The 14,099-nt window shown below is 50.7% G+C and overlaps 2 protein-coding genes across 4 annotated transcripts in view; one reads left to right on the forward strand and one right to left on the reverse strand.

The window, feature by feature from the left end:
- tdrkh (tudor and KH domain containing) overlaps nt 1-14,099 on the forward strand; it is a 136,588-nt gene that overhangs the window by 78,160 nt on the left and 44,329 nt on the right. The window contains exon 11 of one of the 2 annotated variants that reach the window (XM_070868527.1): nt 5,963-6,009. The exons of the other annotated variant lie outside the window; for it this stretch is intronic. Coding sequence (XP_070724628.1) covers nt 5,963-5,967 — 5 coding nt within the window. The 3' untranslated portion in view covers nt 5,968-6,009. Of the gene's footprint in view, nt 1-5,962; nt 6,010-14,099 lie in introns of those variants that run through there. 2 annotated transcript variants of the gene reach the window in all.
- LOC139240145 (otoancorin-like) overlaps nt 1-14,099 on the reverse strand; it is a 71,931-nt gene that overhangs the window by 46,701 nt on the left and 11,131 nt on the right. For both annotated transcript variants that reach the window (XM_070868523.1, XM_070868522.1), the window contains exons 6-8: nt 12,299-12,382; nt 11,070-11,147; nt 5,258-5,335 (exon numbers count right to left, since the gene is read on the reverse strand). In XM_070868523.1, coding sequence (XP_070724624.1) covers nt 5,258-5,335; nt 11,070-11,147; nt 12,299-12,382 — 240 coding nt within the window. The remainder of the gene's footprint in view (nt 1-5,257; nt 5,336-11,069; nt 11,148-12,298; nt 12,383-14,099) is intronic.

Consider the following 14,099-nt stretch of genomic DNA (forward strand, 5'->3'; position numbering starts at 1 on the left):
GACCTTGACTTCACTACATGCCTCGTGTGAATCTGTACTGAGGGGACAGGACTTTACAGTGGCGACGAGTTACGGGATTACAGAATCCACAGAATGGCGACCAACGGCTCAGATGAAAAATACAATGCTGGAGATAATTGGGAGGACTTTATAGAAAGGCTCCAGCAAAGCTTCGTAACCAAAGACTGGTTAGGCGACGATAAGGCAGACAAGAGAAGAGCCCATCTCTTGACCAGCTGTGGCTCAAAAACATACGCCTTAATGAAGGACCAGCTGGCACCCGAGAAACCAGCAAGCAAGTCGTTTGAAGAGTTGAGCACACTGGTGAGTGACCACCTGAAGCCAGTGAGCAGCCTACACATGGCCAGACACAGGTTCTACAACTACAGACGCTGTGTGGGTCAGAGCATACCCGACTTCATGGTGGAACTTCGGAGGTTGGCTAGTTTATGTGAGTTCTCCGATGAACTAAGGAGAGAAGTACTGAGGGACTTTTTTATTGAGGGAATAGACCACGCAGGCCTATTCCGAAAGCTCATAGAGACCAAGAACTTGACCCTAGAGGCAGCAGCACTGGTTGCACAGATGTTCTTGGCAGGAGAAGAAGAAACGAGGTTGATCTACACTGCGGGTACGACAACTAACGAAACATCGGAACAAGGGGTTCACAGCGTGAAACAAGCCGCTACCCCCACACACAGACAAAGGCAGGAGAGCAGGCCCTCAACAGCAGGCAGTGGCGCCAGAAGCCATCAAGGGCCACATGAACGGCCGTTCACACCTCATCAACCCACAATGCGAGCAATCAACTACAAACTGAGAGAAGCTCAAGAGAGATCAGCCAGACGCAGCTCATCCTTTGGAAACAATGGAAGCGGTCTGTGCTGGAGATGTGGGGGAAGGCAATCATCAAGGGGGTGTCGATTTCAGCATGCTGTTTGCAGAAACTGCGACTATACAGGGCATTTGGCCCGCATGTGCAGAAAAACGGCAGCTCGGCTGATATACGAATCGGAAGGGTCGGAAAGCGGACCAGAAGACGGTGGGGACAGTACCCGGGACACCGAGGTACAGCGGGTCAACACGATCATTGGCCACTGCTCTTACAATAAGACGCCTCCAATAATGATGAGGGTCCTACTCAACAGGATACCCGTCAACATGGAGCTGGATACGGGAGCGAGTCAATCTCTCATGAGCGCTCAACAATTTGAACAGCTGTGGCCGCACAAAAGAGACAGACCAAAACTCACAAGGGTCGACACCACATTAAGGACCTATACCAAAGATATCGTACCAGTCCTTGGCAGCGCCATGCTCTCAGTCACACACAAAGGGACAGTGAACCGACTTCCCCTGTGGATTGTCCCCGGAGATCTCCCAGCACTGCTGGGGAGAAGCTGGCTGGCAAAACTAAACTGGAAATGGGATGATGTTCACGCCATGTCGTCAGAGAAACGGCCCTCCTGCTCAACAGTTCTAAGTCGATTTGAACATCTCTTTCAGCCAGGTGTGGGCACCTTCAAAGGGGCTAAAGGGGCTTCAAAATCTACATCACACAGGATGCTAGCCCAGTCCATCACAAGGCCAGAGCTGTGCCCTATGTGATGAGGGAAAAGATTGAACATGAACTGGACAGGCTTCTGCGGGAAGGCATTATCTCACTCGTGGAATTTAGCGACTGGGTAAGTCCCATCGTCCCAGTCATGAAGCCTGATGGATCCGTACAGATCTGTGAGGACTACAAATGTACCATAAACAGAGTCTCCCTACAGGATCAGTACCCGCTGCCCAGAGCGGAGGACTTATTTGCCACATTGGCTGGAGGAAAACTTTTCTCAAAACTGGATCTCACATCTGCGTATATGACGCAAGAATTGACCGAGGAATCCAAGCTACTCACCACCATCAACACACATCGTGGCCTTTTCATGTACAATCGATGTCCATTCGGCATCAGGTCGGCAGCTGCCATATTCCAGCGCAACATGGAGAGTCTGCTCAAGTCCATCCCGGGGACGGTTGTATTTCAAGACGACATACTTATCACGGGTAAGGACACCGGCTCCCACCTCCGCAATTTGGAGGAAGTACTAAAGCAGTTGGATCGGGTAGGTCTAAGAATTAAGAAATCCAAGTGCCTGTTTCTCGCACTCGAGGTTGAATTTTTGGGCAGAAGGATTGCCGCTGATGGAATCCGCCCAACAGAGTCCAAAACAGAAGCAATTCGCCTGGCACCCAGGCCCCGGAATGTCTCAGAACTGCGCGCCTTTCTCGGGCTACTCAATTATTTTGGGAACTTTATGCAGAACTTAAGCACGCTGCTGGAGCCTCTCCACATGCTACTCAGAAAGGGGTGCGATTGGTTTTGGGGGACGCCCAGGAACGTGTCTTCAATAAGGCACGCAACCTTCTGTGTTCCAACAGTGTTTTGGCTTTCTTTGATCCAGGTAAAAAGCTAGTTCTCACATGCGATGCGTCAGCGTATGGGGTCGGGTGCGTTTTACATGTCAATAGTGCGGGCAAATTACAACCCATAGCTTATGCATCCAGGTCACTTTCGTGGGCGGAGCACGGGTATGGAATGGTGGAGAAGGAGGCGCTCGCGTGCGTGTACGGTGTCAAAAAGATGCACTAATACCTTTTCAGGGCCAAGTTCGCGTGAGAAACCGACCACAAGCCCCTCACGTCCCTACTATCCGAGAGCAAGGCAATAAACGCCAACGCCTTGCCGCGCATTCAACGGTTGGCACTCATGCTGGCCTCTTACGATTACACCATAAGGCACAGACCAGGCACAGACAACTGTGCCGACGCGCTTAGCAGGCTACCCCTGAGGACCACGGAAGGATCTGACGAACAGGACTGTGAGATAGTCATGGCAATCAATGCCTTTGAGTCCACAGGTAGATGTGTCTTAACTGGTGACTGGGCAGAGGCTCGCGATGCCTGCCCCGAGGAATTAAAACCCTTTCACAGGCGCATGCATGAGCTGTCACTACAGGCAGATTGCCTGATGTGGGGCAGCTGAGTAGTTATGCCTCTGCGAGGCAGAGAGGCATTTGTCCGGGAGCTCCACCGCGAGCACCCGGGGATCATTCTCATGAAGGCCATAGCCAGATCCCACGCCTGGTGGCCTGGTATTGACGCGGACTTGGAGCTCTGCATCTGACGGTGCACCATTTGTGCCCACCTCAGTAATGCCCCCAGGGAGGCCCCCCTGAGCCCCTGGCCCTGGCCCACCAAACCGTGGTCGCGGGTGCACGTGGACTTTGCGGGTCCATTCATGGGCAAAATGTTCCTCGTAGTTGTAGATGCATTTTCAAAGTGGATCGAATGCACCATTTTAAACTCGAGCACCACCTCCACCACTGTGGAGAGCCTTGGAATCATGTTCGCAACGCACGGCATTCCTGACATATTGGTCAGTGATAATGGTCCGTGCTTCACCAGCGCAGAATTCCAAGATTTTATGAGTGACCACAGCATAAATCACGTTAGGACGGCACCGTTCAAGCCGGCCTCCAACGTGTAGATCATTGAACAAGGCATGCTCAAAATCCAAGGTCCCACGCTGCAGGGTCGCCTGTCGTGACTACTGCTGGCATACAGATCTCGTCCGCATTCATTGACTGGAGTTCCCCCCACGCAACTATTGATGAAACGGACCTTAAAGACAAGGCTCTCATTAATCCTCCCAGACATGCATGAAATCGTTGCGGCAAAGCGCCGTAAGCTAACTGAGTACCATGACCGAAATTCGAGGGGGAGGTGGAATGAGATAGGGGACAAAGTGTTTGTGCTAAACTATGGCAGGGGTCCCAAATGGCTTGCAGGGACAGTAAGAGGCAAGGAAGGAAACAGGCTACTGGTGGTACAAATGGACTGAGGCCAAACCTGCCGGAGGCATGTAGACCAAGTCAAAAGTAGATTTACCAACAACACTGCTGAACCAGAAGCAGACTACAATGTGGAACTCGCACCACACCTGGTGAACAGAAAGAGGGAACAACCTGAGGAAAGGGCAATCCCAACAGACAGCCCAGGCGAGTCAACAACAATCACAGTGAACGAAACAGACAGCCCAGGCGAGATACCAGCAATCACACCGAAAGAAAAACAGGCACCAAGGCAAACAACTGAACCACAACTAAGACGCTTCACGCGAGAGCGTAGACCACCTGAGAGACTGAACCTATAAAGACAATAAGACCTTGGGGGTGGGTGATGTCATGTATCTCACACTACTGTACATAACTGTATCTCACCATGCTATACATGACTGTAACTGGAGATGACCTGTAACCACAAGCTTACCTTACCACCAGGGGTGCACTTGCAGGAGACACTGGATACCTGTCCCAGACAGGTATATAAGGACAAGTCTCAGGCAAGTGTGGCATTCGAGAGCTGTGTAATAAAGGTGCAGGTCCTGAGTGATCTTGACTTCAGCATGTGCCTCATGTGAGTCTGTACTGCAGTGACAGGACATTACAGGGCTGTAGGAGGCTACAGAGATAAGGAGGGGTGTAGTGCTGGAGGAGGTTACAGAGATAGGGAGGGGTGTAGGGGCTTGATGGGGTAACAGAGATAGGGAGGGGTGTAGGGCTGGAGGAGGTTACAGAGATAGGGAGGGGTGTCGGGCTGGAGGAAGTTACAGAGATAGATTGGGTTGTAGGGGCATGATGGGGTTACAGAGATAGGGAGGGGTGTAGGGCTGGAGGAGTTAACAGAAATAGGGAGAGGTGTAGGGGCTGGAGGGGTTACAGAGATAGGGAGGGGTGTAGGGGCTGGAGGGGTTACAGAGATAGGGAGGGGTGTAGGGCTGGAGGGGGTAACAGAGATAGGGAGGGGTGTAGAGGCTGGAGGAGGTTACAGAGATAGGGAGGGGTGTAGGGGCTAGAGGAGGTTACAGAGATTGGGAGGGGCGAGGGCCATGGAGGGATTTGTAAACACGGATAAGAATTTTGAAACTGAGGTGTTGCCGGACCAGGAGTCAATGTAGGTCAGCGACACAGGGGGTGATGGGTGAGCGGGACGCGTTGCGAGTTCGGACACGTGTGGCAGCCGAGCTCTGGGTGAGCTCAAGTTTAGAGGGTAGAATGTGGGAGGCCGACCAGCAATACGTTGGAGCCAGGAATCCTGTTACACTGGGAGTTTACAATCCAGTCATGGGTCACGTCACGCAGTTATTGCCATCCAATCCCTCCCCTATCCCGCCATCATCATGGTTTGGCCACGTGACCTTTGCCCTCACCTCTACTGTGCCAGCAGAGTCGGCCTGGTCTATCCCATCGCCCGTTGGTCGCCAGGTTCCTGTTCCCGATGTGGGGGGCTGCAGGAAGACAGTTCATTTAAAACATCTCAACAAAAGTGTGGAAGCAGAAACCTTCTATTTCCTGATGTGATAAGGACCATCAAACACTCCCAGGGCAGGTACAGCACGGGGTTAGATACAGAGTAAAGCTCCCTCTACACTGTCCCATCAAACACTCCCAGGGCAGGTACAGGGGGTTAGATACAGAGTAAAGCTCCCTCTACACTGTCCCATCAAACACTCCCAGGGCAGTACAGGGGGTTAGATACAGAGTAAAGCTCCCTCTACACTGTCCCATCAAACACTCCCAGGGCAGGTACAGCATGGGGTTAGATACAGAGTAAAGCTCCCTCTACACTGTCCCATCAAACACTCCCAGGACAGGTACAGGGGGTTAGATACAGAGTAAAGCTCCCTCTACACTGTCCCATCAAACACTCCCAGGGCAGGTACAGCACGGGGTTAGATACAGAGTAAAGCTCCCTCTACACTGTCCCATCAAACACTCCCAGGGTAGGTACAGGGGGTTAGATACAGAGTAAATCTCCCTCTACACTGTCCCATCAAACACTCCCAGGGCAGGTACAGCACGGGGTTAGATACAGAGTAAAGCTCCCTCTACACTGTCCCATCAAACATTCCCAGGTTAGAAGACGTATGAAGAATTGTGTAACTGGTACAGGAACACCTTAAGCCAGACGAAGGCATCATCATTTCGAGATACAGATTTTACACGCACGTTCGCTCAGAGGGCCAGATTGCGGCGGAATTCGTTGCCGACCTGAGACGTCTAGCGGGACCGTGTAAGTTCGGGGCTGTGTTGGCAGACATGCTGCGCGACTTCTTTGTAATCGGCATCCACCACGAGGTGATCCTGCGTAAACTACTGGCGGTGGAGACGTTGGACTTGAACAGGGCCATCACGATCGCTCAGTCGTGCATGACGACAGATAGAAGTCTAAAGCAGATATCAGTGAAAAATCGAAACTCAGCAAGTGCTGTAAATATGATTGATTCGGCGTTCGGCAGAGCAGCACATGGCAGGGCCTAGCCAACTGCGTACACGAAACCTGTGGCTGCCCAAAGTCCGCCAACAGGAATGCATCCGATTTCTCCGTGTTGGTGTTGTGGGGGAAATCACCGGCACCAGCTGTGCCGATTTAAGCAATATGGTTGCAAAGGCTGTCTGAGAGTGGGGCATCTCCAGCGCAAGTGTCCGCAGATGAGCAAGCGTGCTGCGACACACCACGTGGAGGATGATGGTCAGACTAGCGCGGATCCGGATACGCAATCTTAGATACCAGAGGAGGAAGTGTATGAACTGTACTCGTTCCTAACTAAGAGCAAACCGATAATGATCAACGTGAAATTTAATGGGGTGCCGGTATCGATGGAACTGGACACTGGGGCAAGTCACTCGATAATGAGCCAGAGGGCATTCGACAAGCTGTGAGGCCCAGGCTGAGTCCAGTCAATGTCAAGTTGCGCACGTACACTAAAGAACTCATAATGGTGATTGGCAGTGCCACAATTAAAGTGTCGTATGACGGTGCGGTTCACGAGTTACCGGTATGGGTTGTCCCAGGCAATGGCCCAACGCTGTTTGGCAGGAACTGGCTTGAAAAAAATCAGATACGACTGGAACGACATCAAGGCGTTGTTGTCGGAGGAAGATACATGTGCCCAAGTACTGAGCAGGTTCCCCTCGCTGTTAGAACCAGGCATCGGCAACTTCACGGGAGACAAGGTGCAGATCCACGTGGACTCAGATACAAGACCCGTCCATCATGAAGCTCGGGCAGTTCCATATCTGATGAGGGAGAAGGTCGAAATCGAACTGGACAGACTCCAGCATGAAGGGATCATATCACCGGTTGAATTTAATGAATGGGCCAGCCCCTTTGTTCCTGTGCTGAAACGTGATGGCACAGTCAGAATCTGTGGAGACGACAAGGCTACGGTCAACTGGGTTTCGAAACAGGATCAGTACCCGTTACCGAAGGCTGATGACTTGTTTGCAACGCTAGCCGGGGGGAAGTCGTTCACCAAATTGGACTTGACGTCGGCCTACATGACACAGGAGCTGGTCGAGACGTCAAAGAGACTTACGTGCATTAACACAAAATACTGTTTATTTATCACAGGTGCCCTTTTGAAATTCGCTAGGCTGCAGGAATATTTTAGAGGAACATGGAGAGTCTACTGAAGTTCGTTCCAAGGACCATCATGTTCCAAGATGACATCCTGATCACCGGTCGTGACTCCGAGGAACATCTGAACAACCTGGAGTGCCGCAGGGCTCAGTGCTGGGACTCCAGCTATTTATAATATATATTAATGATTTAGATGATGGAATTGAGTGTAATATCTCCAAGTTTGCAGATGACACTAAACTGGGTGGCGGTGTGAGCTGTGAGGAGGACGCTAAGAGGCTGCAGAGTGACTTGGACAGGCTAGGCAAGTGGGCAAATGCATGGCAGATGCAGTATAATGTGGATAAATGTGAGGTTATCCACTTTGGGGGCAAAAACACGAAGGCAGAATATTATCTGAATGGCGGCAGATTAGGAAAAGGGGAGGTACAGCAAGACCTGGGTGTCATGGTTCATCAGTCATTGAAAGTTGGCATGCAGGTACAGCAGGCGGTGAAGGAGGCAAATGGTATGTTGGCCTTCATAGCAAGGGGATTTGAGTATAGGAGCTGGGAGGTCTTACTGCAGTTGTACAGGGCCTTGGTGAGGCCCCACCTGGAATATTATGTACAGTTTTGGTCTGCTAATCTGTGGAAGGACGTTCTTGCTATTGAGGGAGTGCAGCGAAGGTTCACCAGACTGACTCCAGGGATGGCTGGACTGACATATGAGGAGAGACTGGATCAACTGGGCCTTTATACACTGGAATTTAGAAGAATGAGAGGGGATCTCATAGAAACATATAAGATTCTGACTGGACTGGACAGGCTAGATGCGGGAAGAATGTTCCCGATGTTGGGGAAGTCCAGAACCAGGGGACACAGTCTTAGGATAAGGGCCAGGCCATTTAGGACCGAGATGTGAGAAACTTCTTCACTCAGAGAGTTGTGAACCTGTGGAATTCCCTGCCGCAGAGAGTTGTTGATGCCAGTTCGTTAGATATATTCAAGAGGGAGTTAGATGTGGCCCTTACAGATAAAGGGATCAAGGGGTATGGAGAGAAAGCAGGAAAGGGGTACTGAGGTGAATGATCAGCCATGACCTTATTGAATGGTGGTGCAGGCTCGAGGGGCCGAATGGCCTACTCCTGCACCTATTTTCTATGTTTCTATGTTTACGTCTGGACAAAGTGGGACTCAGACTGAAACGCTCGAAGTGTGTCTTCATGGCACCAGAGGTCGAATTCCTGGGGAGGAAAATTGCTGCTGACAGCATCAGGCCCTCGGACGTAAAAACCAAGGCCATCAAGAATGCACCCAAGCCGCAGAATGTGACGGAGCTGCGTTCGTTCCTGGGTCTACTCAACTACTTCGGTAACTTCCTACCTAAATTGAGCACCTTATTAGAACCACTGCACATGTGGCTAAGAAAAGGCGACAACTGGGTGTGGGGTACGTCTCAAGACAGAGTTTTTGAGCAAGACACTAATCTGCTTTGCTCTAACAAGCTGCTGGTAGATTATGACCCATGTAAACGTTTAGTATTGGCCTGCAATACTTCGTCATATGGAATTGGTTGCGTACTCCAACAAGCTAAAGAGTTGGGTAAACTTCAGCCAGTCGCGTATGCTTCAAAAAGTTTGTCTAAAGCGGAAAGAGCCTACAGCATGGCAGAGAAAGAAGCACTAGCCTGTGTGTATGGGGTTAAAAAGATGCATCAGTACCTGTTCGGTCTTCGGTTTGAACTGGAGACATATCACAAGCCGATCATTTCACTGTTCTCCGAAAACATAGGTATCAATACCAATGCTTCATCCCGCATCCAGTGGTGGGCCCTGACATTATCCGCTTATGATTATGTCATTCGCCATAGACCTGGCACCGAGAATTGTGCCGATGCTTTGAGCCGTCTGCCGTTGCCCACACCGGAGGTGGAAACGCCACAACCGGCAGACCTATTGTTAGTTATGGATGCTTTTGAGAGTGAAGGAACCCCTGTCACGGCCAGGACCCGATTTTATCGGTGGCGAAGAGTTGCATCCTCAAAGGTGATTGGTCTGCCATACCTAAGCAAATGTGCGAGGAGACCAAACCTTACATTCGTCGCAAAGACGAACTGTCTATTCAGTCGGATTGCATACTGTGGGGCAATCGTGTTATGCCCAAGAAAGGCAGAGAGAAATTTGTATGTGAGCTACATAGCACACATCTCGGCATTGTAATGATGAAAGCCATCACCAGGTCTCATGTATGGTGGCCGGGAATTGACTCTGAGCTGGAATCATGTGTGCATCAGTGCAACACTTGCATGCAGCTCAGCAAAATACCAACGGAATCGCCGCTGAGTCTGTAGTCATGGCCATCCAAACCATGGTCCAGGATCCACATAGACTTTGCATGTCCCTTCCTGGGGAAGACGTTTTTAGTTGTGGTGGATGCGTATTCAAAGTGGATAGAGTGTATAATCATGTCATCCAGCACATCCACAGCTACCATTGAGAATCTCAGTGTCATGTTCGCGACACATGGTCTGCCTGACATGGTTGTTAGCGACAACGGATCGTGCTTCACCAGTCAGGAGTTTCAAGAGTTCATGAAACTCAATGGTCTCAAAGATGTAAGGTCAGCACCGTTCAAACCTGCATCCAATGGGCAAGCAGAACGTGCTGTCCAAATCATAAAGCAGAGTATGAAGCGAGTAACCCAAGGGTCACTCCAGACCTGCCTGTCATTCATACTGCTTAGTTACAGGACAAGACCACACACGCTTACCGGGGTCTCGCCTGCCGAACCAATGATGAAGAGGTCTTAAGACCAAGCTATCTCTTGTACACCCTGACTTGAATAATCATGTTGAATATAGAAGACAAAGTCAGCAAGGGTATCACGATCGCGCAGCTGTGTCACATGATATTTCTGTAAATGATCCTGTATATGTTCTGAATTATGGTCAGGGTCCCAAGTGGATCGCTGGTACTGTCATGGCCAAGGAGGGCATCAGAGTATGTATTGTCAAGCTCAAAAATGGGCAAACATGCAGGAAACATATGGATCAGACAAAGCTGCAGCACACAGATGAACCGGAACAGTCGGAGGAAGAGACAATCGACGACCAACCAACCTACCCCCAGTCATCAGAGGACTCAGTGGTCATCAGTGAATCGGGACTTTCAATCACTGACATGTTCAATGAAAATGGACTTTCAGTCCCTGACATGGCCATTGCCACTCCCACCAGGTCAGCCACCCAGCCACAACAGACCCTGAACACTCACCCAAGGGGGGAGTTGAACTGAGTCGTAAAACACCGGACCGTCTCAATTTATAAAAGACTGTGTTAATATCTCAGAGGGGGGGTATTGTCATGTATGTACTTTTGGGATCACTAGCCAGTAGATGGCGTCACTGTTGGAGGCCATTGGGCTGCACGCACGTGTGTGCAACCCAAGTATAAAAGGCCAGCAATTTTGTATATTAGTCACTTTGGGCCTTAATAAAGCCGAGCCAAGTTTATACCTCTTGGAGTTAAACAGTATTCAGTCTAACCGTTATTGCATACACAACAAATCACACCCCCATTCCGCCATCATCATGGTTTGGCCACGTGACCTTTGCCCTCACCTCTACTGTGCCAACAGAGTCGGCCTGGTCCATCCCATCGCTCGTTGGTCGCCAGGTTCCTGTTCCCGACGTGGGGGGCTGCAGTAAGGCAGTTCATTTAAAACATCTCAACAAAAGTGTCTAAGCAGTTATTTAGAACCTTCTATTTCCTGATGTGATAAGGACCATCACACATTCCCAGGGCGGGTACAGCATGGGATTAGATACAGAGTAAAGCTCCCTCTACACTGTCCCATCAAACACTCCCAGGGCAGGTACAGGGGGTTAGATACAGAGTAAAGCTCCCTCTACACTGTCCCCATCAAACACTCCCAGGGCAGGTACAGCACGGGGTTAGATACAGAGTAAAGCTCCCTCTACACTGTCCCATCAAACACTCCCAGGTCAGGTACAGGGGGTTAGATACAGAGTAAAGCTCCCTCTACACTGTCCCCATCAAACACTCCCAGGGCAGGTACAGGGGGTTAGATACAGAGTAAAGCTCCCTCTACACTGTCCCATCAAACACTCCCAGGGCAGGTACAGGGGGTTAGATACAGAGTAAAGCTCCCTCTACACTGTCCCATCAAACACTCCCAGGGCAGGTACAACATGGGGTTAGATACAGAGTAAAGCTCCCTCTACACTGTCCCATCAAACACTCCCAGGGCAGGTACAGCACGGGGTTAGATACAGAGTAAAGCTCCCTCTACACTGTCCCATCAAACACTCCCAGGGCAGGTACAGGGGGTTAGATACAGAGTAAAGCTCCCTCTACACTGTCCCATCAAACACTCCCAGGGCAGGTACAGGGGGTTAGATACAGAGTAAAGCTCCCTCTACACTGTCCCATCAAACACTCCCAGGGCAGGTACAGGACGGGGTTAGATACAGAGTAAAGCTCCCTCTACACTGTCCATCAAACACTCCCAGGGCAGGTACAGGACGGGGTTAGATACAGAGTAAAGCTCCCTCTACACTGTCCCATCAAACACTCCCAGGGCAGGTACAGCACGGGGTTAGATACAGAGTAAAGCTCCTTCTACACTGCCCCATCAAACACTCCCAGGGCAGGTACAGCACGGGGTTAGATACAGAGTAAAGCTCCCTCTACACTGTCCCATCAAACACTCCCAGGGTAGGTACAGGGGGTTAGATACAGAGTAAAGCTCCCTCTACACTGTCCCATCAAACACTCCCAGGGCAGGTACAGGGGGTTAGATACAGAGTTAAGGTCAGTGCTCCCTTACCTGAGTCGTGTTGTCGGTTTGATTCACTGATGGGGTGAAATTTGTCTGCCTGGTGTCCATCAGATCCGTCCATGCTGTGGTATCCTGCTCCAGGAACAACATGAATGGATCAGGTCCTCAATCAAAGTGTGCAGCATAATTCTCAGTAAGCTAGTTTGTGAATTTTGTTATTTGTGAACGCTGTGCTGTTTTGGGTGATGATAATGGAACCATGTCCATTACAGCATCTTATGCCCCATCCTCCATCTTATGCCCCGTCCTCCATTTTGTGCCCCGTCCTCCATTTTGTGCCCCATCCTCCATTTTGTGTCCCGTCCTCCATTTTGTGCCCCGTCCTCCATTTTGTGCCCCGTCCTCCATTTTGTGTCCCGTCCTCCATTTTGTGCCCCGTCCTCCATTTTGTGTCCCGTCCTCCATTTTGTGTCCGTCCTCCATTTTGTGTCCCGTCCTCCATTTTGTGTCCCGTCCTCCATTTTGTGCCCCGTCCTCCATTTTGTGTCCCGTCCTCCATTTTGTGTCCCGTCCTCCATTTTGTGGCCCGTCGTCCATTTTGTGGCCCGTCCTCCATTTTGTGCCCCGTCCTCCATTTTGTGCAGTCCCTTTCCTTCTCCGCCAGTTCTTACCCCGTCCCCTCGAGATGCCGACTTGCTGCAGGCGTACTGTTTCCGGGGTTCAGAATCGGGCTGTCCGCTGCCTTTGGCTGCGAGTGGCTTTCCACCCGGCAGCTGAGTGCCTGCAGGTTATTCAACTGGGGGGGGGGGGGCGCTGTGGGAGGAGCTCACAGTCACAACCAAGCCCAAACCCGAGCTGAACCCAACGTCCACCTTTTCCACCGGGGCAGGAACCCTGGCTGATTGGCCACCCCCAACGCCCCCCACCCTAATCAGGAAATTCGACACCGGCTCGTGCAGTAATGCATCTGTGGGGTGTTAAGTCCTGACTCCAATGTACTGACTTACACGGGACACACGCTGAAGTCAAGGTCACTCAGGACCTGCCCCTTTAATTCACAGCTCTCCAGTGCTGCACTTGCCCGAGACCTCCCTTTATATACCTCAGTGGGACAGGTATGGAGTGTCTCCTGCAAGTGCACCCCTGGTGGTAAGGTATGCTTATTGTTACAGGTCATATCCAGTTACAGTCATGTATAGCATGGCAAGATACAGTTATATACAGTAATGTGAGATACATGACATCGGGGCTTAACACAACCCTGGAGGAGTCTGTACCCACCGAGCTAAAGGGTGGCTGGTATATTTTGCGAGGGGTTGGGCGGCAGGTTTAGCAGCATTTGCAAAGAAAATACTATTTTACATATTACATCGGATAAACGGCACAGAAACAGGTCATGCCGGCGTTTATGCTCCACTCGAGCCTCCTCCCGTCTTTCCTCATCTAACTCTATCGACATAACCCTCTATTCCCTTCTCCCCCATACGCTTGTCCAGCCTCCCCTTAAATACATCGATACTATTCGCCTCAACCCCTCCCTGTGGCAGCGAGTTCCACATTCTCACCCCTCTCTGGGTAAAGAAGTTTCTCCTGAATTCCCCATTGGATTTCTGGGTGACTATCTTATATTGATGGCCTCTAGTTATACTCTTCCCCACAAGTGGAAACATTCTCTCTGTATCCACTCGATCAAAACCTTTCATCATTTTAAAGACCTCGATTAGGTCACCCCTCAGCCTTCTCTATTCTAGAGAGAAAAGAGACCCAGCCTGTTCACCCTTTCCTGATATGCGTACCCTCGCATTTCCCTTGCGAGACCCCTTGGGGAAGAATGACCATAACATGGTAG

Source organism: Pristiophorus japonicus, chromosome 30 (genome assembly GCF_044704955.1).
Source record: "Pristiophorus japonicus isolate sPriJap1 chromosome 30, sPriJap1.hap1, whole genome shotgun sequence".
NCBI lineage: Eukaryota > Metazoa > Chordata > Chondrichthyes > Pristiophoridae > Pristiophorus > Pristiophorus japonicus.